General features: G+C 44.7%; 1 protein-coding gene across 1 annotated transcript; it reads right to left on the bottom strand.

The window, feature by feature from the left end:
* Positions 1–7,957: 7,957 nt before the first annotated feature.
* LOC129766409 (uncharacterized) lies at positions 7,958–17,135 on the bottom strand. The gene is made up of 2 exons (XM_055766939.1): positions 17,104–17,135; positions 7,958–9,704 (listed from the first exon to the last, which is right to left on the bottom strand). Exons 1-2 carry the CDS (start codon positions 17,133–17,135, stop codon positions 8,126–8,128), a joined length of 1,611 nt encoding a protein of 536 aa, XP_055622914.1. The 3' UTR covers positions 7,958–8,125.
* Positions 17,136–22,777: the final 5,642 nt, after the last annotated feature.

The raw sequence follows: 22,777 nt of genomic DNA, 5'->3' as shown, positions 1-22,777 counted from the left end.
TTCATTTTGTCGGGGTGCCCAACGGGTATTCGTTTTGCCGTCCGTAGAGCCTTCCTCCTTGATTTAACTGCTGCTTTTACATCGGGGGACCACCATCGGGTTGCCCACCTGCCAGGGACTGATCTGCTTCTCGGTATGGATGTGAGAGCTGCGTTGAACAGACCTTTCGAGAGTTGGTTCATGGTTGTTGGGCCGGGCTCCCGGTTGAGTTGATCCAGGAAACTTTCGACGTTGGCTTGATAGACTATCCAATCCGCTTGGTCATACTGCCACCGTGGCCGCCTGGTGAGCACTGAGGGTTTATCATCAGTCCGAATGATAATCGGGTAGTGATCACTCCCCATCGGGTCAGAGTGTGTTCGCCACAATAGGCGGAGAAGAAGATTTCGGCTAGAAAAGCTTAGGTCTATGGCTGTTTCGATACGACCGTGTACGAGGGTAGGAGACCCGTCATTTAACACTACGAGTTCCACCTCCTCCATGGCTTCTGTGATGGTAACTCCACGCTGGTTGTGGTTGGGACTTCCCCACGTCTCGTGGTGTCCGTTAAAGTCTCCTAGGACGAGGGTTGAACCGGTGATATTGTGCAGTGTGTTTATGAGCTCATTTCGTAGGTTGAGGATTCTCGGATTTGGTAAATATATTGAAACGATAGTCACCGGAGATGGTTGGTGAACTTTCACTGCAACCGCTGGAAGCTCTGTGCATAGACTCACTTCGGTGAACTGAAACGGTTGACGAATTCCTATTGCAACGGAATGATAAAAATTGGAGTGCACGCCTAGGACCCATCTGTATCGGCCACCTAGGGATCTGTTAAGTTTGATGGTATCGGCTTTGTGGACTTCCTGGATGGCTAACACAATTGGGCAGTACTTCTGAACCAGAAGTTGTTGTAGTTGTTGAAGTAGCCGTTCATGTTCCATTGGATGGCTAGCGTTGAGCCTGTAAAGTGGCTGTTTCTGAGGTTCCGCTGTGGTACTGGGTCAGGTGACAACAGTGAGCTTGGCGATTTGACGTTCGAGCTTGTTAGGCGAGTTGCGGACTCCGACAGAGCTCCACCGACAGAAGCAGTCTGATTGAACCCCGCTGTAGGCAGAGGTGAGGGAGCCGCGGAAAGAAGTGTTGATGGTTTTGAAGGTGTTGTGGAATTGCCTGTCTTTGCCTGTCGCGAGTTGTGTTTCCGTTTATCTACTGTAGCGGTCATTCGCTCCGCAATTCTTGCTGAGCGTCGAAGGGGTTTTTAGTCTCTGCTTTCGATGATTCGAGAAAATCCACCGGGCGCCGGGGGGTGGTCCCTAGTTCCGGTTTGTCTATAACTTCCGCACTAGGGGGGCCTCGGCTACCCAGGACTGTGTTCTTCTTGATGTGTTTCCCGTTGTCCTGCGAGGGATCGTCTCGTCTCGCTTTCTATGGCTCGCCATATATTGTGGCTTGTCGAACGAGTTGCGGACCCCGACAGAGCTCCACCGATGGAAGCAGTCCAGGAAGACCCCGCTACCGGCAGAGGTGAGGGAGCCGCGGAGAAAGTTGAAAATACTCGTGAAGGTCCAGGAACTGTTGTGTAGTTTCCGATAGTTGCCCTCCATTGGTCGTACTTTTTGGCATCAACTGTTGCGTCTGGTGGCATGGTATTCCACCCCGTAATTCTCGCAGATCGTCGGAAGGGTGGTTTGGTTTCTGTGACTTCTGCGCTAGGAGCGCTCCGGCTGACCGGGACTACGTATTTCTTATTTTGTCCCTCGTTGTCCTGTGAGGAATACGGGAGTGGGACCCGCTTGTCCGTCTCGCTTCCGATCTGTTTATTGAAGCTTCCCTCGTTGTCCTGCGAGGAATACGGGATTGAGACCCGCTTGTCCGTCTCGCTTTCGATTTGTATATTCATGTTTCCCTCGCTGTCCTGCGAGGAATACGGGAGTAAAACCCGCTTGTCCATCTCGCTTGTTTCCATTGGGTGTCGAGGGTTGTCTGTCAGTTCCGGTCCTCCAAAGACTTCCGCACTGGCAGGGCCTCGGCTACCCAAGGTTGTGTTGTCAGTGGTGAAATGGGAGTTCGTTTCGTCGGTTTGGGTGTGTGCATTGTCCTCTCTGTGCTTTCGAGTGTGGCTTTTCGCTTTGTTACGTGTGAGGACCATTGATGGTTGCTCAATTGTGGTCTATTGTCTTTCTATTGACTAGAGAGGACATTCCTACTGCAAGTTACGGCAAAATCTCCATATGTTCCCGTGTTTCATCGTCTTCTGGATCATCAGAAGAGACGTTGGAGTCTATGCTGAAATCTCTGACTGATTGAGAGTTCTCTGCCTCTTCGTCAGAGATTTGTATGGCCTGGTCGGCTGTAGGCGATGTGCATTTCTTGTTCTTTTTGGGGGCGGGTTTGTTGAACGATCAATTGTTTTGTGTGGTACCATTATTGCAAGAAGCGAGCTCTGGAGGTCTTTCCGCATTGGAATTTTCGTCGGTCCGACGTCCTTCCTTGCCCCGCTTCAGCGAGTTTGATCGTTGAGAAGATCGGGATCGTGATCTGCGGTTGGATGTTATCCTGTTACTAGTGATGTTGCTGGTCGAGGTTTTGACGTAGGACTACGTCTAACCGGAAGATATAGGGGATGAAATGGAAATCTAGGCACTGAACAAGTAGGAAAAAATGCAAGATTTGGAACGTTTATAACTCGAGCATTTCTCAATAGATCGCAAAGGTTTTTGCATCAATTGATAGGAAATATATCTACGCATCTATCATAAAGAATAACATTTCATTTTTCTTGAGATAAATAATTGAATAATTGTGAAATATCAAGCATTGTCAAAATGCACTATATATCCATTTTTGATTGGTCCATTTTGTGCTCCTTAAATCGTACCGACCAAAACGGGCAACCAGAGCAGCAGCGAAATAGAATGAAGCACGATTGGAAAGGAAAAAGAAAAAGACGGGTGGGTAATGTCAGGGACATAACCGGAGTGACGTAGCACTATACAAAGGGGACAGCTTTTGTTAAATTTATATTTTAAATATATTGTTTTATTTTATTTTCCTACGTGAATACGTGAACCTACGTGAACCTATCTACCTGAAAAATGGATTAGTTTACTGTTTACTCTTTATGAATATGTTGATGGTTCTGAAAAGAACCTTTGGTGTTGTGTTTTTGTTATCACTCGATATTCCCATCTTGTTCGGTTAAACCTTCCTGTTTAGCTATTGCGTTTGCCACTCGCCACAGCTTTCACAGTTGGAAAATTTCTTCCTATCCAGCTTGTGACATATTGTTTAGTAAATTACATTTAAAGCGACGTGCCGGAGAAACACTTTGCCACTCACTGAAACTAATTGTTGCCTTGATGAGCGCCGAACCGAAGCTGCTCTGTTCTTGATGCGGGTTTTCTGATTGTCGTGAGCAGCTTTGCAAGCCAACTCGAGCACTCCGACGGCCGAAACTCTATAATCGCTGCTCCGGCACCAATCCGTTCGACCTAGTTACCCTTGCGGAGCAATCAGTGAATGCGACCAACAGGGAACTGGAGACCTGCACGGTTCGAGTGAGACTTTGCCTTTCCCTTAACTTGTCCTCCTTTGTTACGTCCACGATGCCGATGCCGTACAACCACACGGGTTTACGGTTTGAAAGAAAATAAGATATTTTTTGGGGTCCGCGTGTTTTACACTCTAGCGGTACACACTCACAGGATAGAGACAAATCGGTAGACTTAGCCAGAGGGACGAGTCCAACGAGGCGAACGAATGAGCGTTAAAAGGGAGCGATGGCAAAAAAATACATTCATTACGATTTGTTCGCTCGTTGGATTCACATGCAGGCTAAAAAAGGTCCTTTTCAGGATCACAAAATTATCTTCAACCTAAAGAGTTTATTGTTTTGTTATCACTCGATATCCCCATCTTGTTCGGCTAAACCTTCCTGTTTAGCGATTGCGTTTGCCACTCGCCACAGCTTTCACAATTGGAAAATTTCTTCCCATCCAGCTTTGTGACATGTTGTACAGTAAATTACATTCAATGCGACGTGCCGAAGCGCCACTCAGTGTCGCATTGGAGGCGATTTTAACCTGTAATTGAACATTTGCGATGACAGTGGTACAGTGTCGACTTTCAATGTGGGGTCATAATTTGGATCTCTATGTTTACAAAAATGTCCAACTAAATAAGTCGCATTACATGTCCGTCCAATTAGCTAAATGTCGAACTAATTGTAAATTACTGTACTTTCAATCTGGAAACAATTTAAGAATTGGTGAAAATTGAATAATCAGGAAAGTCCCCAACTATCACTAAGCTCAGAACAACTGCCAAATTCACATACTCATCAGATCCTGGCAAACAAATTATGAAAAAATCAATTTGTGTTTTATTATTATTTTGGATAATGTTTTAGAAAGCATTGAACTGTATTTCCTAAACTCTTTTTTGGAAGGTTTAATGGCCCTGAAAAGCGCCTTGTTTTATGGAATGGTTCCAATTTAGAAAACTTAGTACTCGTGGTTTTGAAAAAAACCATTTCGAACGCCCTCGATGCCGCCTTGTTCTGGATTTGCCACCAAAGCAGTTTGTATGAAGAACAAACTTTTTTCTTCTGCTACCGGATGTCATTTTGCGATTGCGTTTGCCACTCGCCACTCGCTGCAACTGCCTGTTGTCTTGATGTCCACCGAACCGAATGTGTTCTGTTCCGAATGAGGATTTTCTTATCGTCGAGAGCAGCTTTGCCAGCTAACTCGATCACTTTGGCGGCCGAAACTATATAACGCCGGCTAGATGGACTGGTGCACTGGTACTAACGCGCTCGGCCTAGCTACCATTGCGGGGAACTCCAGATCAACACGGTTCGAGCGGGATTTTGCCTTTCCCTTCACTTTTCCTCCTTTACCATGTCCAGACATGGCTGCTTGGGTTGGTTTGTTGATGTGTTGTGATGCGAACCGATGTGGTGTACGGTTTGAATGAGTATGATCGTTACGGCAGCGGAGCGGGGATTTTTAAGCTGACTGGCTGGCTCGAGAATTACGCATGTGTGAGACTGCGACCAATGTTTCGTTCATTTTTTTTCTTTTTCCTTTCCAATCGTGCTTCATTCTATTTCGCTGCTGCTCTGGTTGCCCGTATTGGTCGGTACGATTTGAGGAGCACAAAATGGACCAATCAAAAATGGGCACATAGTACATTTTGACAATGCTTGATATTTCACAATTATTCAATTATTTATCTCAAGAAAAATGAAATGTTATACGTTATGATAGATGCGTAGATATATATCCTATCAATTGATGCAAAAACCTTTGCGATCTATTGAGAAATGCTCGAGTTATAAGCGTTCCATATCTTGCATTTTTTCCTACTTGTTCAGTGCCTAGATTTCCATTTCACCCCCTATACCTTCCGGTTAGACGTAGTCCTACGTCAAAAAATGAACGAAACATTGGTCGCAGTCTCACACATGCGTAATTCTCGAGCCAGCCAGTCAGCTCAAAAATCCCCGCTCCGCTGCCGTAACGATCATTCTCATTCAAACCGTACACCACATCGGTTCGCATCACAACACATCAACAAACCAACCCAAGCAGCCATGTCTGGACATGGTAAAGGAGGAAAAGTGAAGGGAAAGGCAAAATCCCGCTCGAACCGTGTTTATCTGGAGTTCCTCGCAAGGGTAGCTAGGCCGAGCGCGTTAGTACCAGTGCACCAGTCCACCTAGCCGGCGTTATATAGTTTCGGCCGCCGAAGTGATCGAGTTAGCTGGCAAAGCTGCTCGCGATGATAAGAAAACCCGCATTCGAAACAGAACACATTCGGTTCGGTGGACATCAAGACAACAGGCAGTTGCAGCGAGTGGCGAGTGGCAAACGCAATCGCAAAACGGCATCAGGTAGCAGAAGAAAAAAGTTTGTTCTTTATACAAACTGCTTTGGTGGCAAATCCAATGAGGCACTGAGTGGCTGTGAAAGCTGTGGCGAGTGGCAACAAATCGCTAAACAGGAAGGTTTAGCCGAACAAGATGGGGATATCGAGTGATAACAAAACAATAAACTCTTTAGATTGAAGACAATTTTGTGATCCTGAAAAGGACCCTTTTTAGCCTGCATGTGAATCCAACGAGCGAACAAATCGTAATGAATGTATTTTTTTGCCATCGCTCCCTTTTAACGCTCATTCGTTCGTCTCGTTGGACTCGCCCCTCTGGCTGAGTCTGCCGATTTGTCTCTATCCTGTGAGTGTGTACCGCTAGAGTATAAAACACGCGGACCACAAAAAAAGATCTTATTTTCTTTCAAACCGTAAACCCGTGTGGTTGTACGGCATCGGCATCGTGGACGTAACAAAGGAGGACAAGTTAAGGGAAAGGCAAAGTCTCACTCGAACAGTGCAGGTCTCCAGTTCCCTGTTGGTCGCATTCACTGATTGCTCCGCAAGGGTAACTAGGCCGAACGGAGTGGTGCCGGAGCACCAGTATACCTAACAGCGATTATAGAGTTTCGGCCGTCGGAGTGCTCGAGTTGGCTTGCAAAGCTGCTCACGACAATCAGAAAACCCGCATCAAGAACAGAGCAGCTTCGGTTCGGCGCTCATCAAGGCAACAAATAGTTTCAGTGAGTGGCAGTGTTTCTCCGGCACGTCACATTAAATGTAATTTACTGAACAACATGTCACAAGCTGGATGGGAAGAAATTTTCCAACTGTGAAAGCTGTGGCGAGTGGCAAACGCAATAGCTAAACAGAAAGGTTTAACCGAACAAGATGGGAATATCGAGTGATAACAAAAACACAACACCAAAGGTTCTTTTCAGAACCATCAACATATTCATAAAGAGTAAACAGTAAACTAATCCATTTTTCAGGTAGATAGGTAGGTATTCACGTAGGAGAAGAAAATGAAACAATATATTTAAAATATATATTTAACAAAAGCTGTCCCCTTTGTATAGTCGTACGTCACTCCGGTTATGTCCCCGACATTACCCACCCGTCTTTTTATTTCCGTTCCATCAATAAGTTTGGTTATTGTTTTGATGGTATCGATAAACTTTTGATTCCGCATTTTTATGATGTAGGAAGCCCCTCTATTTTCGGGCCTCGCGTCAACAATTTTGGTGCGCAAGAATGTCTCTACTGATTTGCGTATCTCGGAAGGTCTTTTAGGGAGTGCTTTTGACACACCCTCCAGTCGCAGTATTTGCAATTCACCGTTATCGCCATTGGAATCACCATATTCGGGAAAGGTACGTCCAGTATATGACCCTTCAAATTTGTTTGTTGGGCCGGGATCCCCAGGATCCTCATGAGGATTGAGGGGGGAAAACCCCCCGTTGCCATGTTGGACGGCTACCGTTGGGTTTTGTTTTTCTGCCGACATTCGATATAAGAGTAAAATACTCGCGAAACAAAGTCCGATTATAATTCGAAAGACTTCACTTTTCATTCACTTAATTCTTTCGCAGTTCTAAATTCAAATTTATATCAGTTAGTTGAACTGATGAAAACGCACCTTAAAGGCGCGTGTCAACTGAACTGGCAACACGGGTTTGGATCAGATGTATGAATAGTAAATATAAACAAGAGTTATGGCGTATGTTCACTGTGTTTTCTTTCACCCACTGACAATATATTCGGGATAAAATCACTATCCCCCGCGCGTGATAACAGTTTATTTACCGGTTAGGAGATGTAATTCCAATCCGGTAATACCTTCCCGGTAAGTTTTTAACGAAATAACTCGGAAGCACCTGATATTAACCGGAGTAAATCGCACCGATAGAGAACGCGAGTTAAACATCTATTCAGTTCGGGTCACAAAATAACTCTGATTCTTTATTTCTTGTCTGAGTTTAAAAAGGTACAGTTCGTTTTCAAATGTAGATTATTTATGCTAAACAAGGTGGCCTATTGTCCTGGATCGGTCTGAGAATGAAAAACAACACATGTTTGTAAACGCATGCTGCCCAAATTCAGTAATGCTAACATCAGCATGTGGTGCGTCGCGTCGCTGGCTCGGTGGTGGTTGGTGACTCGGTGCATGTTGGTGGTCCGGGTTGTTGATGTTTTCAACATGTGGTACGTCATGCCGCTGGTGTAAGAATGTAGGTGATCGGGATCGTTGCTAACTCGTCCCCCTTTAGTGATTCGGTTCCATCTGAATCACGTCTCTGATTGACAAAGTCCTGAACGTGGGTCGGATGTTGTCCAATGGTAGTTGTACTGCTTCCGGTTTCATTGATGTATTCTGGTCTTGAGATGAGTTGTTGGGATGAGAGTTGTTAAGATTGACTTGTATTGTTCTGTTTCTGTAGATGAGAAAACATAAAAAAGGTAGGGAACCGATTATGAATGGCGAAATGGCCATTCCTCCGAAGATACTCCAATGTGGAAAATGCAGACTGGTGTTGTTTAGACGAAGCAATTCCAATTCCTTTCGAGTTTCTAACTGAAGCTTGTGAAGATGTTCCACACTAATGTTCAAGATTTCTTGTTGCATTTTGATTTCGACTCCATCCAAATGAAGTTGAACTGGATTACCTGGTAAGGTTTGTACTCTCGATGTGTATAAAACGTTGTTGACGTATAGTTGACAGTTGCTGAAGAATATAACAAATGATCCTGAAAGATTCCTTTGAGTTATTCCGCAGTTAGATGATAAAGTGAAATTTTTCATCGTGTTTATAAGTATATGTCGCTCGTCAAGGTAAAGGACTTCTTCTTCGATTGGGTTTGATGTGTAATTGCAAGTCGCAGGTTCTCCTTTTAACAATTTCGGTATACAACTTGTATTATCCAGCTGAATTTCGTATGTAGCGAATATGGTTGGTTCGATTGAACCTATTCGGTAAATTTCATCATCGTGGGTTAGATAAAGCTGATGGAGTGTATGTACTTTCTTATTGTTGTGTATGATGGGGTATAGACGTATCTTGTTGAAAATCCTTGGGTCTAGCTTTGGCATCTTGATGATAAGGGCAATCTCTAAGTTATTCGATGCTACCGACGTCGTCGCATAATTTGTTGCCTCCACAGCAGTGTGAACTGTAATATTTTCCCTAGCTAAGTCTGTAATTAAAATGTCAATTTTTCTTTGGCTTAAAATTTGTTCATTAACTAATCCTAATTTAGCTAGCATTATAGTATTAATAATTTGATTTAGTTTTTCAGACAAGAAATTCAAGTGAAATAAGAGTTTAGTACAGTACATTTCTATTGATCTAACGTTAAATAACTGTATTGCTTTTTTTGTTTGAAATATAGCCTCTTTTAGTTGTAAATTAACTTCGCGATTTATTTTTACTTGTTCATTATTATTAATGATGAGATTATTTATGGATGAATTTATAATTTTCAAATCGTTGGCGTCTGGGCTACCAGCTAAGAATTTCCAAATCGTACCTAAACTATCCCAGCGCTTATGTCTTCTAATTGGGTCTATGCTTTTTAAAGCGAAATCTATTTCGTTAAATTTTTCAACTATTAAATCCGTGAACTGGTTTTTGCTAAAGTTATCAAATTGATCTCTGAGGCCTTTGATTTGTGTTCTAATGATGGTGAGATTAAAATGGTGTATATAATATTTGTAGTCCAGTCTGAGTCGTCCTTCTCCTTGGTGAAATATCAGGATAGGTTGTCGTCCTAAGTTCTGTAGATGAATTTTCACGTCATGTTTTGTTTCCAGCACTACGGGTCGAATAATGAATAGTAGCAGGAGTCTGAAAAGTAGATGAAGAGGATAAAATTTAGGTATTCCTGATTTTGATATCATTTTTGTGAATACGTCGTCCGTCGTTAGTTTCAACTGTACTTTTATTAACCTTTGAAATATTGATTTTCTTGTATCGGTTGCTGTGTTTGACTCTTCGTCGAGTCCTTTCAAAAGCGTCTATATCATTGTCAATTAATATGTTCTTTTTATTTTTGTTGTGAAAGGACAAATCCTTTGCTTGTTTTGTAGTAAGGTTTTTAAAGGTTCTCTCGACTATTGTCTGAGATCTGCTAGATGGGAGTATTACTTCATATGGGGTGAATTTTGTACTAGAGTGGACTGTCGAATTGTATTTGTGAACAGACATGTAAACAAGGTCAATTACTGTTTTTTCGGGGTTTTCCATTTTTTGTATTCGATAAATTTCCAAAAGTGTGGAATGTAATCTCTCGACGATTCCATTCATCTCGCTGCGACCGGTTGCTGTGATGTACGGTTCAATATTGTATGTATTATAAAAGTTAATGAGTTCTCCTGTCATGAATGACTTTTCATTATCCATGACCAAGATTTTTGGTGGTTGATATTTTAGAAGAATATCTTTTATAGCTGGAGTTAAATCGATGGCAGCTCTTGATTCGATTAATTTAATTTGCGCAAATTTTGAAAATTTATCGATGTATGTCAGAAAATAAAGATTCTCTAGGAAAAAGATATCGATATGAGCAATTTGGAAAGGACCGGTGGGAATAGGGGTTTTTTGGAGGGGAAAATCAATCGGTTTCCTATCGTATTTGCATTCATGACATATACGACAGGATGCGATGAATTCCTTTAATTTTTGTTGAATTCTCGGGAAGTAGAATTTCCTGAGAATCTGTTGCTTGTTTTCCTCTGCTCCTCTGTGGGCTCGAAGATGTTCGTTTTTGATAACATCCCATTGCTGATTTTCCTCTACTACATCCTGTAAAAGGTTTTGTGTGAAACGGATTTTTAACGCTCTACTACTTCCAAATTTCTCCTTAAAGACTTCTTGAATCTTTCCCATGATATTTTCTGGCGTTAATAATCCGTTGACCTTTGTATGATCGAAATGAGTTTTTAAAATCTGAAATAGAGAAGAATCGTTAATCTCGTTTACTTGTATAGTTATTCTTGTGAAGCCTGGAAATGGTTTTTCCGTAATTATTTTGTCTGGTCCTCGTTTGATGACCACCTGGTGTTTGAACACATTAAGTGGTGCTTCTGTGGATATTATGCAAAAATCGTCACTAGTATCAGTAGAATGTTGTGTTCCTGTCATGGAGCATACGATTCTGCTAAGTGCATCCGCCACAACATTTGATTTTCCCGGTTTATATACAATCTTATAGTCATGTTCTTCTAAATATGCCTTCCATCGTTTTAGTTTGGCATTTGTGTTTTTAGGGGATAAGGCGAACGTAAGTGGTTGGTGATCGGTTAGAATTTGTAGTTTTGCTCCGTATAGGTAATTTCGAAAGGTTTGCAATGACCAGAAAATGGCAAGCATTTCCTTTTCCGGCACTGAATAACCTTCTTCAGTTTTTGAAAGTGTTCTGGAAGAAAAATGGATGGGTTTGTCTTTTCCTAGTTCTCCCTGAGACAGAACTGCACCGATTGCGAAATCAGAAGCATCTGTTGTCAAAATAAAAGGTTTATTGTAGTCGGGGTAAATGAGTATATCGGATGACGAAAGTAAGCTTTTCATTCTCAGAAAACATTGTTTTCCTACGTCGTTGAGTGAAAGTTTTCTGTTTGATTTGGGATTTCTCTCCCCCCTTAAGAGATTTGTTAATGGTTTTGCAATTTTTGCAAAATCTTTGACAAATCTACGATAATAACCCATCATTCCTAAAAATCCTCGCAGTTCTTTAATATTTTTGGGCTCTGGGTATTTGTTAATCGCCTCAATTTTCTTCTGGTTTGGTTTTATGCCATCAGCACAAATAATATAACCAAGGAATTCAATTTCGTTGTGTAAAAATTCTGATTTATCCAACTGAATTTTTAGGTTAGCATCGTCCAGTGCTTTTAGAATTGTTGAAAGATTTTGTAAAGCTTCTTCTGAAGTTTTTCCGAATATGATTACATCATCAATATAGACGTAACATATTTTTCCAATAAATACTCTTAAAACATCGTCAATCGCTCGCTGGAATATAGCGGGAGCGTTCTTAAGACCGAACGGCATACGTGTGAACTCGTATTTACCGCTGTTGATCGAAAAAGCAGTTTTTTCAATATCACATTCTTTCATTTTTATCTGGTGAAAACCAGATGCTAAATCGAGGGTTAGGTGTATTAAAATCCCTAGGTTTTGGAATTGGATGGTTGCTATGTTCGTTCCTGAATGGTGCTGAACGTAAATCCATATTGTGATATTCTAAGCAAAATTGATAAGCTTTGCTTAGGGTTTGCACATTGGCGGATTTGAGCAATATGTTCAAGGGTTTTTCTAATCCTCTAATAAATGAGTCTAGTGCTTTTTTCCTAAAATAGTCAATATGCGGCGCTGCATTTTTTTGCATAGTCTCATCCACTTGAATCTGAACAATTATGGATGAAAGAAGTTCGTTGACTCTGCTGAAATAAGAGCTTAGACTTTCATTATGCGTTTTTTTCACAGTGGTCAATTCGAAGTCCAATGTTTGAATATCTCTTTGGTCACGGTAATAAAGAAGTAAAGTGTTCTTTATTCCCTGCCAATCGTATAGAATATTGTTGGCGTTCAGCACATCTAATGCTTCGCCTACAATTTTTCGACGTATGCTGCGTATCAAAATTCCATACTCGACCGATGTTCTGGGAAGATCTCTATACAGATCAAATATTCCTTCAACATCTGCAATCCAACTTATCAATTCCGTTGGTTTACCGTCGAATTTCCCTAAGTCTTTCACAAAATCGGAAAGTTTACCGACTGTGGAAAAATTGTCAAGTGCGTATCTCTGAGCTGGTGTGGTTTCCTGCTCAGGAACATATTCATTCTGTTCGGCTGGCTGAGCCATGATGTTTCAACCGTAAAACAAGAAAACTAAAATTTCTTATAAAAATATCAAAACTTCCACAATGTTAGAATCAACAATGGAAGGAAACGGCACTTTATTTCACTAAATATTTTCACTAAATTATTCTACAAATGCCAGTGTGTGGACTTTTTGGGTTTTCAAAATCTTTTATGATTTTATTTTATTTGGCAGACTTATCTCACTTCTTAACTAGGCGAACCTAGCCAGAATTTTCACCTGCCCCCGGGCTTCTGAATGCCAAAGGGGGACTAGGCTCTGCGGAATGCACGTATCTGCATGCTCGTGCTGTTTCAGTCCTGACCGAGAAATTGTCGGACAATCGCGCAGGTGCTAAGGATGACCGACTTTTGGATGCCGGCCAATTCCTTCTCCATGTTCAACACCTTTAGCGCTTCCAGAAGTGTCTTCGGGACAATTCCAGTTCCAGAGAGAACGACTGGAACAATTCTTGGGACCTCCCTTAGCCCCCACAGTTCCTTGAGCTCCACGGCCAATGGTCGGTACTTGCAGATTTTGCGACCGTGGGTCTCCTCCAGATTCTGGTTCAGTGGAATAGCGACATCGATGATGGTGACTTTGCGGTCGCTCTTGTCGTAAACCATTATATCTGGACGGTTGTGGTGGATCGAGAGGTCGGTCAGAACAGTGCGATCCCAGTACAGCTTGAAACGGTCATTTTCCAGGACAGGTGCAGGCAGGTACCGGTAGTTTGGTACGTTGTCTTCCAGTAGAGCACATTGGAGCGCCAGTTGTCGATGAACAATACGGGCCACGTTGTTGTGGCGCTCGGTGTAGGCTGCGTTGGCCAAAACGGGACAGCCTCCCATAATGTGCTCTATGTTTTCACCTGGTTGATGGCACATCCGGCAAATGTCATCAACGTCTTGATGCCAGACGTACCGCCTGCAGTTTCTCGTCGGCATTATCCTGTCCTGGATGGCTATCATGTCGGCTTCTACTACTGAAGAGAGTTCACCACGCGTTAGCCACAGATTAGATGCGGCCTTGTCGACGTGTGGCCGGTCCAGTTGATGGGGGTGGGCACCATGCACTGCCTTCTGCTTCCAAGCTGCAATCTTCTCCTCCACTGTCTGCAGATTGCAGTTGAGTTGGTACTCCGCTTGCGCCAAGTGCAGAGCGCTGTATCCTCTGTCGGCGGCGCAGACAGCCCGGTATAGCGCGTTTTGGTTGGCGCGTTCTGCGAAGTACTCGCGCAGTTGTCGTACCTGGGCAACACACAGTGCAGATATGTCGACTATTCCAAGTCCCCTTTCTTTGCGTGGCAGTGAAACTCTCTCCAGTGCCGATTGAGGATGGTGCATTCCGGCCTCTTTAAATGCTTTCCTCATCCTCCTCTCAAGGTCCTCTAGGCCAGTTTTGCTCCATTTGACTACACCAAAACTGAAGGTCAGCAGGGGAACCGCGAATGTGTTGATCGCGCGTACCTTGTTCCCCGCGTTGAGGAAAGTCCTCAGGACACAGTTCACTCGACTCAAGAACTTGTCTCGCAGCTCCGTCTTGATGTCGGAGTGGCGAATCCCGGTGAGCTGTCGGAATCCAAGATATTTATAGGATTCGCCACGAACCATGTATCTTATGAACTCGCCGTCATAGACCTCGTAACCTCCGGATTCGGTAAGCTGCCCTTTCAGCAGATGGACACAGCGGCACTTGTCAAGGCCGAACTCCATGCAGATGTCCCTGCTTATGTCTTCGACAACCCGGATAGCTACACCTAGACGCTGACGTGAATCAGCGTAGACCTTGAGATCATCCATGTAGAAGGTATGGGTCACTTCTTCGTGAGCGCCGTCGCCATACCTTATTTTATAGCCATGACCGTTTCTATTGAGCGTCCTACTGAGGGGGTTCAGTGCCAGACAAAACCAAACGGGCTGAAAGAGTCGCCTTGGAATATCCCCCTCTTTATCTGCAGCGTTCTAGACTGCAACTCATTTTCCCCATCACTGAGGTGCAGAGACGTACTCCACTGCCTCATCGCATGCTGCAGGAACCTAACGACGACGGGATCAATTTTGTAGAGCTCCAATACCCGGACGAGAAACGAGTGAGGTATGGAGTCATAAGCCTTCCTGTAATCGATGTAGGCCATACTTAGGTTCCGCTGGTTATATACCGCCTGGCCGACTATGGCTGCGTCGATGATGGCCTGGTCTTTGCAGCCATGCGTATTTTTCCTGCATCCTTTCTGCTCTTCTGCGATGATGTGATGCTGTTCGCAGTGAGCAGAAACTTTGGCGGTAATTATGCTGCTCAGTATTTTGTACAGACTCGATAGGCACGTTATCGGTCTGTACTTTGATGGGTTCAATGTGTTGCTGTCTTTCGGGAGGAGGAAGGTGACGCCACGGGTGGCGAATTCAGGAAGGTTGTGTGGGTCACGTAGCACCTTGTTGAAGCACTCAGCTATCTTTGGATGTGCGACGGTCAGCTTCTTGTGCCAAAAGTTCTGGACACCATCGGGGCCCGGTGCTGCCCAGTTCCTCAGGTACCGCGAGGCTTCGCGGACATCGTTCTCTCCGACGATGATAGCTGGCATCTCTCCAATTTCACCACAACTCTCCTCCTCCCGTCTTAACCACATTTGCCCGTCGCGATGTTCTACTGGGGTCTCCCAAATACCAGCCCAGAAGTTCGTCACATCGCTAATATCTGGCAAACCTTCGCGGTAGTCGGGCTTCTCGTCGCTAATGTGGTCGTAGAACGCTTTTTCGTTATCTCTGAACATCCGATTTTGTTCCTGGCGCTTTGCAGAGTCAGAGTAACGTTTCAGCCGTTTAGTTAGGACGCTCAATTGCTGTACCAGTGTGTCGAGTTTTTCCGTCAGCTGGTGAGCTCCCAGCTGGCGAAGTTCAGTAGGCCGCACGATCACAGCAACTTGGCGACATAATTTCGCCGATCTGCTGCCTCTTTTGTACGCCATCAGTCTTCCAATTGCGGCGCGCTTGTTTAGGATCCGTTGCTCCAATCTCCTTCGCCATGGAGGCTCACGCCTTTCACGGAGATGTTGGAGCAGTCCGCCTCTTGGCCTAATACGGTATCCTAAACTTTTGGCGGTCGCCACAGCAGCACAGTAAACTTTCAGTTGCAGCTCCTCCATGTTCTCAGCATCAACCAAGTGCAGCGGAAGAACGTGCTCGTTCATGAGCTTTACTGCACTTGTCAGCCTGCGGGAATGCTGCAACTTCGGGATCCTGGGGCGCGACAATGGGTCTGTGTCGCGGAACTGTGAGATCGCCTCGTCGTAGTGGAAGACCAGATCGCGTAGTAGTTGTTGATCTGGCTGTGGGTCTTCCGGCTCAGGGGGTTGTTGTACTGTGGCCTCCACTGGTGCTGATTCGCGTGCCCCACTCGCGAATGAATTGCTCAGCCGTACTGAACTTCGTCTCGACACATCGCTTGCTCTGTTGTTCCTGGAGCTTATTTCTCTCTGCACCTGTTGCTTGATCTCGTCGATTTGCGTTTGGGAGAGCATGTTGTTGCGTACTATCGCTCTACGCCTCGCGTTCATCGCGTTCTGATCAAGCCTCCCGACGAACTCTGGATACGCTTCCTCGAACATTGTTAGTATTCGAGGGCGACCGCTCATGTCCGTCTCCAAAGCAGTGCAGATGTAATAGGCGCGGATCACGAATTCATTCATTTCGTGTGTCCACATGATCCGGCGCCTAGTGGTACCCACAAGTGTGGACGACTGTCGTCTGGCAGTCGTAACACGTCTCGTAGGCGCAGCGTTTCTTGGGTGATGTCGATGGCTGCTGTTTCCGTGTGGCGGTAGCTCTTCGGGTTGAACCCGGCTGGTGGCCCGCTCTTGCACCTCGCCCTCCAGCCGCTGGCCGCTAGCTCTTACGCCCGTTCCAGGACCAGCTCCAGTTCGGGGACCCTCCTCGGGTGATCGCATTCTAATTATTCTTCGTGATCGTAGCTCCATTTTATTGGGTGTATCTCCTTTGCCCGGGAGACAGCGGGTTGGCAAGGCCTCCATGACCCGGGAGGCCTTCCCCGGGAGAGATATAGCGCTCTGACTCGCTCGCACCCCCTCACTTAGCCACTTTCGACACCCGTTCTCGGAGCCAAGACCAGGTGTGTGTTTCCAGTTCACGCCCGATCTAAAAATGTCGTCATATGATCTTCGTGGAGGCGTGAGATAGGAACATTTGAGACCAACAGGTAGGCTCCTACCCTAGTGTTGATCCCCATTTGAGAACCTTTTTTTTTATTTTTTATTTATTTTTTTTTAAATTACTTTATTATTTGTTATTTTTTAAATTTTATTTATTCACTTTTGTTCACTTATTCACTTTGAAAGAAAGAGAAAAAAAAAATTTCACTTACATATAGGACCGTGTCCTTGATTCGGCCGGCATTGATGAATCCGGACTTTTTTTGCGGCGTCCACTATCGGGGGAGAAGCGGCAGATAGTCCGGGATGATCCTGTTTGCTCCGCTGCTGTTGCTGCTTCTGCTACTAAGGGCCCTCCTATCGATCGGGTGAAATCCACAGTGTCCGTCTCCTCGCTTGGTGATCTTCTTGGTTCCGTTGCTCCTTCCACCACAGTTACAATGCACTAAGCACTTTTGACGTAGGACTACGTCTAACCGGAAAATATAGGGGGTGAAATGGAAATTTAGGCACTGAACAAGTAGGAAAAAATGCAAGATTTGGAACGCTTATAACTCGAACATTTCTCAATAGATCGCAAAGGTTTTTGCATCAATTGATAGGAAATATATCTACGCATCTATCATAACGAATAAGATTTCATTTTTCTTGAGATAAATAATTGAATAATTGTGAAATATCAAGCATTGTCCAAATGCACAATGTGCCCATTTTTTATTGGTACATTTTGTGCTCCTCAAATCGTACCGACCAAAACGGGCAACCAGAGCAGCAGCGGAATAGAATAAAGCACGATTGGGAAGGAAAAAGAAAAAAAAAGAACGAAACATTGGTCGCAGTCACACACATGCGTAATGCTCGAGCTAGCCAGTCAGCTTAAAAATCCCCGCTCCGCTGCCGTAACGATCATTCTCATCCAAACCGTATCCACATCGGTTCGAATCACAACACATTAACAAACCAACCCAAGCAGCCATGTCTGGACATGGTAAAGGAGGAGAAGTGAAGGGAAAGGCAAAATCCCGCTGAACCGTGTTGATGTGGAGTTCCCCGCAAGGATAGCTAGGCCGAACGCGTTAGTACCAGTGCACCAGTCCACCTAGCCGGCGTTATATAGTTTCGGCAGCCGAAGTGATCGAGTTGGTTGGTAAAGCTGCTCGCGACGATAAGAAAACCCGCTTTCAGAACAGAACACATTCGGTTCGGTGGACATCAAGACAACAACAGGCAGTAGCAGCGAGTGGCGAGTGGCAAACGCAATCGCAAAACGGCAGCAGGTAGAAGAAGGAAAAAGTTTGTTCTTTATACAAACTGCTTTGGTGGCAAATCCAGAACAAGGCGGCATCGAGGGCATTCGAAATGGTTTTTTTCAAAACCACGAGTACTATGTTTTCTAAATTGGAACCATTTCATAAAACAAGGCGCTTTTCAGGGCCATTAAACCTCCCAAAAAAGAGTTTAGGAAATACAGTTCAATGCTTTCTAAAACAATATCCAAAATAATAATAAAACACATATTGATTTTTTCATAATTTGTTTGCCAGGATATGATGAGTATGTGAATTAGGCACATGTTCTGAGGTTATTGATTTTCACCAATTCTTAAATTGCTTCTAGATTGAAAGTACAGTAATTTACACTTATCTCGACATTTAGCTAATTGGACGGACCTGTAAGGCGACATATTTAGTTGGACATTTTTGTAAACATAGAGTTCGGGGTCCAAATTATGACCCCACATTGAAAGTCGACACTGTACCACTGTCATCGCAAATGTTCAATTACAGATTAAAATTACCTCCAATCCGACACTGAGTGGTGGTAATGCGACGTGCCATTGAATGTAATTTACTGTACAATATGTCACAAGCTGGATGGGAAGAAATTTTCCAACTGTGAAAGCTGTGGCGAGTGGCAAACGCAATCGCTAAACAGAAAGGTTTAGCCGAACAAGATGGGGATATCAAGTGATAACAAAACAATAAACTCTTTAGATTGAAGATAATTTTGTGATCCTGAAAAGGACTCTTTTCAGCTTGCCTGTGAATCCAACGAGCGAACAAATCGTAATGAATGTATTTTTTTGCCATCGCTGCCTTTTAACGCTCATTCGTTCGTCTCGTTGGACTCGCCCCTTTGGCTGAGTCTGTCTCTATCCTGTGAGCGTGTACCGCTAGTGTATAAAACGCGCGGATCCGCTGAAAAATATATCATTCTCTTTCAAACCATAAATCAGTGTGGATCGGTGCCGGAGCACCAGTATACCTAATAGCGGTTATAGAATTTTGGCCGCCGGAGTGCTCGAGTTGGCTTGCAAAGCTGCTCACGACAATAAGAAAACCCGCCTGCAGACTAGTTTCAGCGAGTGGCAAACGCAATCGCAAAACGGCAGCAGGTAGAAGAAAGAAAAAGTTTGTTTATACAGACTGCTTTGGTGGCAAAACCAGCCACCGTAAAACACGGCGCTTTTCAGGGCCATTAAACCATTCAAAGAAGAGTTATTAGAAGTTTTTCACAATACCAAAGCATTCTAAAGTGACATAATATGACATATAATATAAACTGTTCTTTTTGTTTATGCTTGTTCTTGAACTTATTAGTGGTTGGGGTTTTTTAAATTGATCATATCTTTGGATGTGCGACGGTCAGCTTCTTGTGCCAAAAGTTCTGGACACCATCGGGGCCCGGTGCTGCCCAGTTCCTCAGGTACCGCGAGGCTTCGCGGACATCGTTCTCTCCGACGATGATAGCTGGCATCTCTCCAATTTCACCACAACTCTCCTCCTCCCGTCTTAACCACATTTGCCCGTCGCGATGTTCTACTGGGGTCTCCCAAATACCAGCCCAGAAGTTCGTCACATCGCTAATATCTGGCAAACCTTCGCGGTAGTCGGGCTTCTCGTCGCTAATGTGGTCGTAGAACGCTTTTTCGTTATCTCTGAACATCCGATTTTGTTCCTGGCGCTTTGCAGAGTCAGAGTAACGTTTCAGCCGTTTAGTTAGGACGCTCAATTGCTGTACCAGTGTGTCGAGTTTTTCCGTCAGCTGGTGAGCTCCCAGCTGGCGAAGTTCAGTAGGCCGCACGATCACAGCAACTTGGCGACATAATTTCGCCGATCTGCTGCCTCTTTTGTACGCCATCAGTCTTCCAATTGCGGCGCGCTTGTTTAGGATCCGTTGCTCCAATCTCCTTCGCCATGGAGGCTCACGCCTTTCACGGAGATGTTGGAGCAGTCCGCCTCTTGGCCTAATACGGTATCCTAAACTTTTGGCGGTCGCCACAGCAGCACAGTAAACTTTCAGTTGCAGCTCCTCCATGTTCTCAGCATCAACCAAGTGCAGCGGAAGAACGTGCTCGTTCATGAGCTTTACTGCACTTGTCAGCCTGCGGGAATGCTGCAACTTCGGGATCCTGGGGCGCGACAATGGGTCTGTGTCGCGGAACTGTGAGATCGCCTCGTCGTAGTGGAAGACCAGATCGCGTAGTAGTTGTTGATCTGGCTGTGGGTCTTCCGGCTCAGGGGGTTGTTGTACTGTGGCCTCCACTGGTGCTGATTCGCGTGCCCCACTCGCGAATGAATTGCTCAGCCGTACTGAACTTCGTCTCGACACATCGCTTGCTCTGTTGTTCCTGGAGCTTATTTCTCTCTGCACCTGTTGCTTGATCTCGTCGATTTGCGTTTGGGAGAGCATGTTGTTGCGTACTATCGCTCTACGCCTCGCGTTCATCGCGTTCTGATCAAGCCTCCCGACGAACTCTGGATACGCTTCCTCGAACATTGTTAGTATTCGAGGGCGACCGCTCATGTCCGTCTCCAAAGCAGTGCAGATGTAATAGGCGCGGATCACGAATTCATTCATTTCGTGTGTCCACATGATCCGGCGCCTAGTGGTACCCACAAGTGTGGACGACTGTCGTCTGGCAGTCGTAACACGTCTCGTAGGCGCAGCGTTTCTTGGGTGATGTCGATGGCTGCTGTTTCCGTGTGGCGGTAGCTCTTCGGGTTGAACCCGGCTGGTGGCCCGCTCTTGCACCTCGCCCTCCAGCCGCTGGCCGCTAGCTCTTACGCCCGTTCCAGGACCAGCTCCAGTTCGGGGACCCTCCTCGGGTGATCGCATTCTAATTATTCTTCGTGATCGTAGCTCCATTTTATTGGGTGTATCTCCTTTGCCCGGGAGACAGCGGGTTGGCAAGGCCTCCATGACCCGGGAGGCCTTCCCCGGGAGAGATATAGCGCTCTGACTCGCTCGCACCCCCTCACTTAGCCACTTTCGACACCCGTTCTCGGAGCCAAGACCAGGTGTGTGTTTCCAGTTCACGCCCGATCTAAAAATGTCGTCATATGATCTTCGTGGAGGCGTGAGATAGGAACATTTGAGACCAACAGGTAGGCTCCTACCCTAGTGTTGATCCCCATTTGAGAACCTTTTTTTTTATTTTTTATTTATTTTTTTTTAAATTACTTTATTATTTGTTATTTTTTAAATTTTATTTATTCACTTTTGTTCACTTATTCACTTTGAAAGAAAGAGAAAAAAAAAATTTCACTTACATATAGGACCGTGTCCTTGATTCGGCCGGCATTGATGAATCCGGACTTTTTTTGCGGCGTCCACTATCGGGGGAGAAGCGGCAGATAGTCCGGGATGATCCTGTTTGCTCCGCTGCTGTTGCTGCTTCTGCTACTAAGGGCCCTCCTATCGATCGGGTGAAATCCACAGTGTCCGTCTCCTCGCTTGGTGATCTTCTTGGTTCCGTTGCTCCTTCCACCACAGTTACAATGCACTAAGCACTTTTGACGTAGGACTACGTCTAACCGGAAAATATAGGGGGTGAAATGGAAATTTAGGCACTGAACAAGTAGGAAAAAATGCAAGATTTGGAACGCTTATAACTCGAACATTTCTCAATAGATCGCAAAGGTTTTTGCATCAATTGATAGGAAATATATCTACGCATCTATCATAACGAATAAGATTTCATTTTTCTTGAGATAAATAATTGAATAATTGTGAAATATCAAGCATTGTCCAAATGCACAATGTGCCCATTTTTTATTGGTACATTTTGTGCTCCTCAAATCGTACCGACCAAAACGGGCAACCAGAGCAGCAGCGGAATAGAATAAAGCACGATTGGGAAGGAAAAAGAAAAAAAAAGAACGAAACATTGGTCGCAGTCACACACATGCGTAATGCTCGAGCTAGCCAGTCAGCTTAAAAATCCCCGCTCCGCTGCCGTAACGATCATTCTCATCCAAACCGTATCCACATCGGTTCGAATCACAACACATTAACAAACCAACCCAAGCAGCCATGTCTGGACATGGTAAAGGAGGAGAAGTGAAGGGAAAGGCAAAATCCCGCTGAACCGTGTTGATGTGGAGTTCCCCGCAAGGATAGCTAGGCCGAACGCGTTAGTACCAGTGCACCAGTCCACCTAGCCGGCGTTATATAGTTTCGGCAGCCGAAGTGATCGAGTTGGTTGGTAAAGCTGCTCGCGACGATAAGAAAACCCGCTTTCAGAACAGAACACATTCGGTTCGGTGGACATCAAGACAACAACAGGCAGTAGCAGCGAGTGGCGAGTGGCAAACGCAATCGCAAAACGGCAGCAGGTAGAAGAAGGAAAAAGTTTGTTCTTTATACAAACTGCTTTGGTGGCAAATCCAGAACAAGGCGGCATCGAGGGCATTCGAAATGGTTTTTTTCAAAACCACGAGTACTATGTTTTCTAAATTGGAACCATTTCATAAAACAAGGCGCTTTTCAGGGCCATTAAACCTCCCAAAAAAGAGTTTAGGAAATACAGTTCAATGCTTTCTAAAACAATATCCAAAATAATAATAAAACACATATTGATTTTTTCATAATTTGTTTGCCAGG

The sequence above is a fragment of the Toxorhynchites rutilus genome, chromosome 2 (genome assembly GCF_029784135.1).
Source record: "Toxorhynchites rutilus septentrionalis strain SRP chromosome 2, ASM2978413v1, whole genome shotgun sequence".
Classification (NCBI taxonomy): domain Eukaryota; kingdom Metazoa; phylum Arthropoda; class Insecta; order Diptera; family Culicidae; genus Toxorhynchites; species Toxorhynchites rutilus.
This window is presented reverse-complemented; position numbering and strand designations above follow the sequence as displayed.

What these genes read in the sequence shown, in the direction of transcription:
- LOC129766409 (XM_055766939.1), bottom strand. Translation starts at nt 17,135, where the DNA reads ATGCCGGCCGAATCAAGGACACGGTCCTATAT. An exon ending in TCAAGGACACGGTCCTATAT is followed by an intron (nt 9,705 to 17,103) that starts GTAAGTGAAATT and finishes TCTACTTTTCAG; the next exon opens with ACTCCTGCTACTATTCATTA.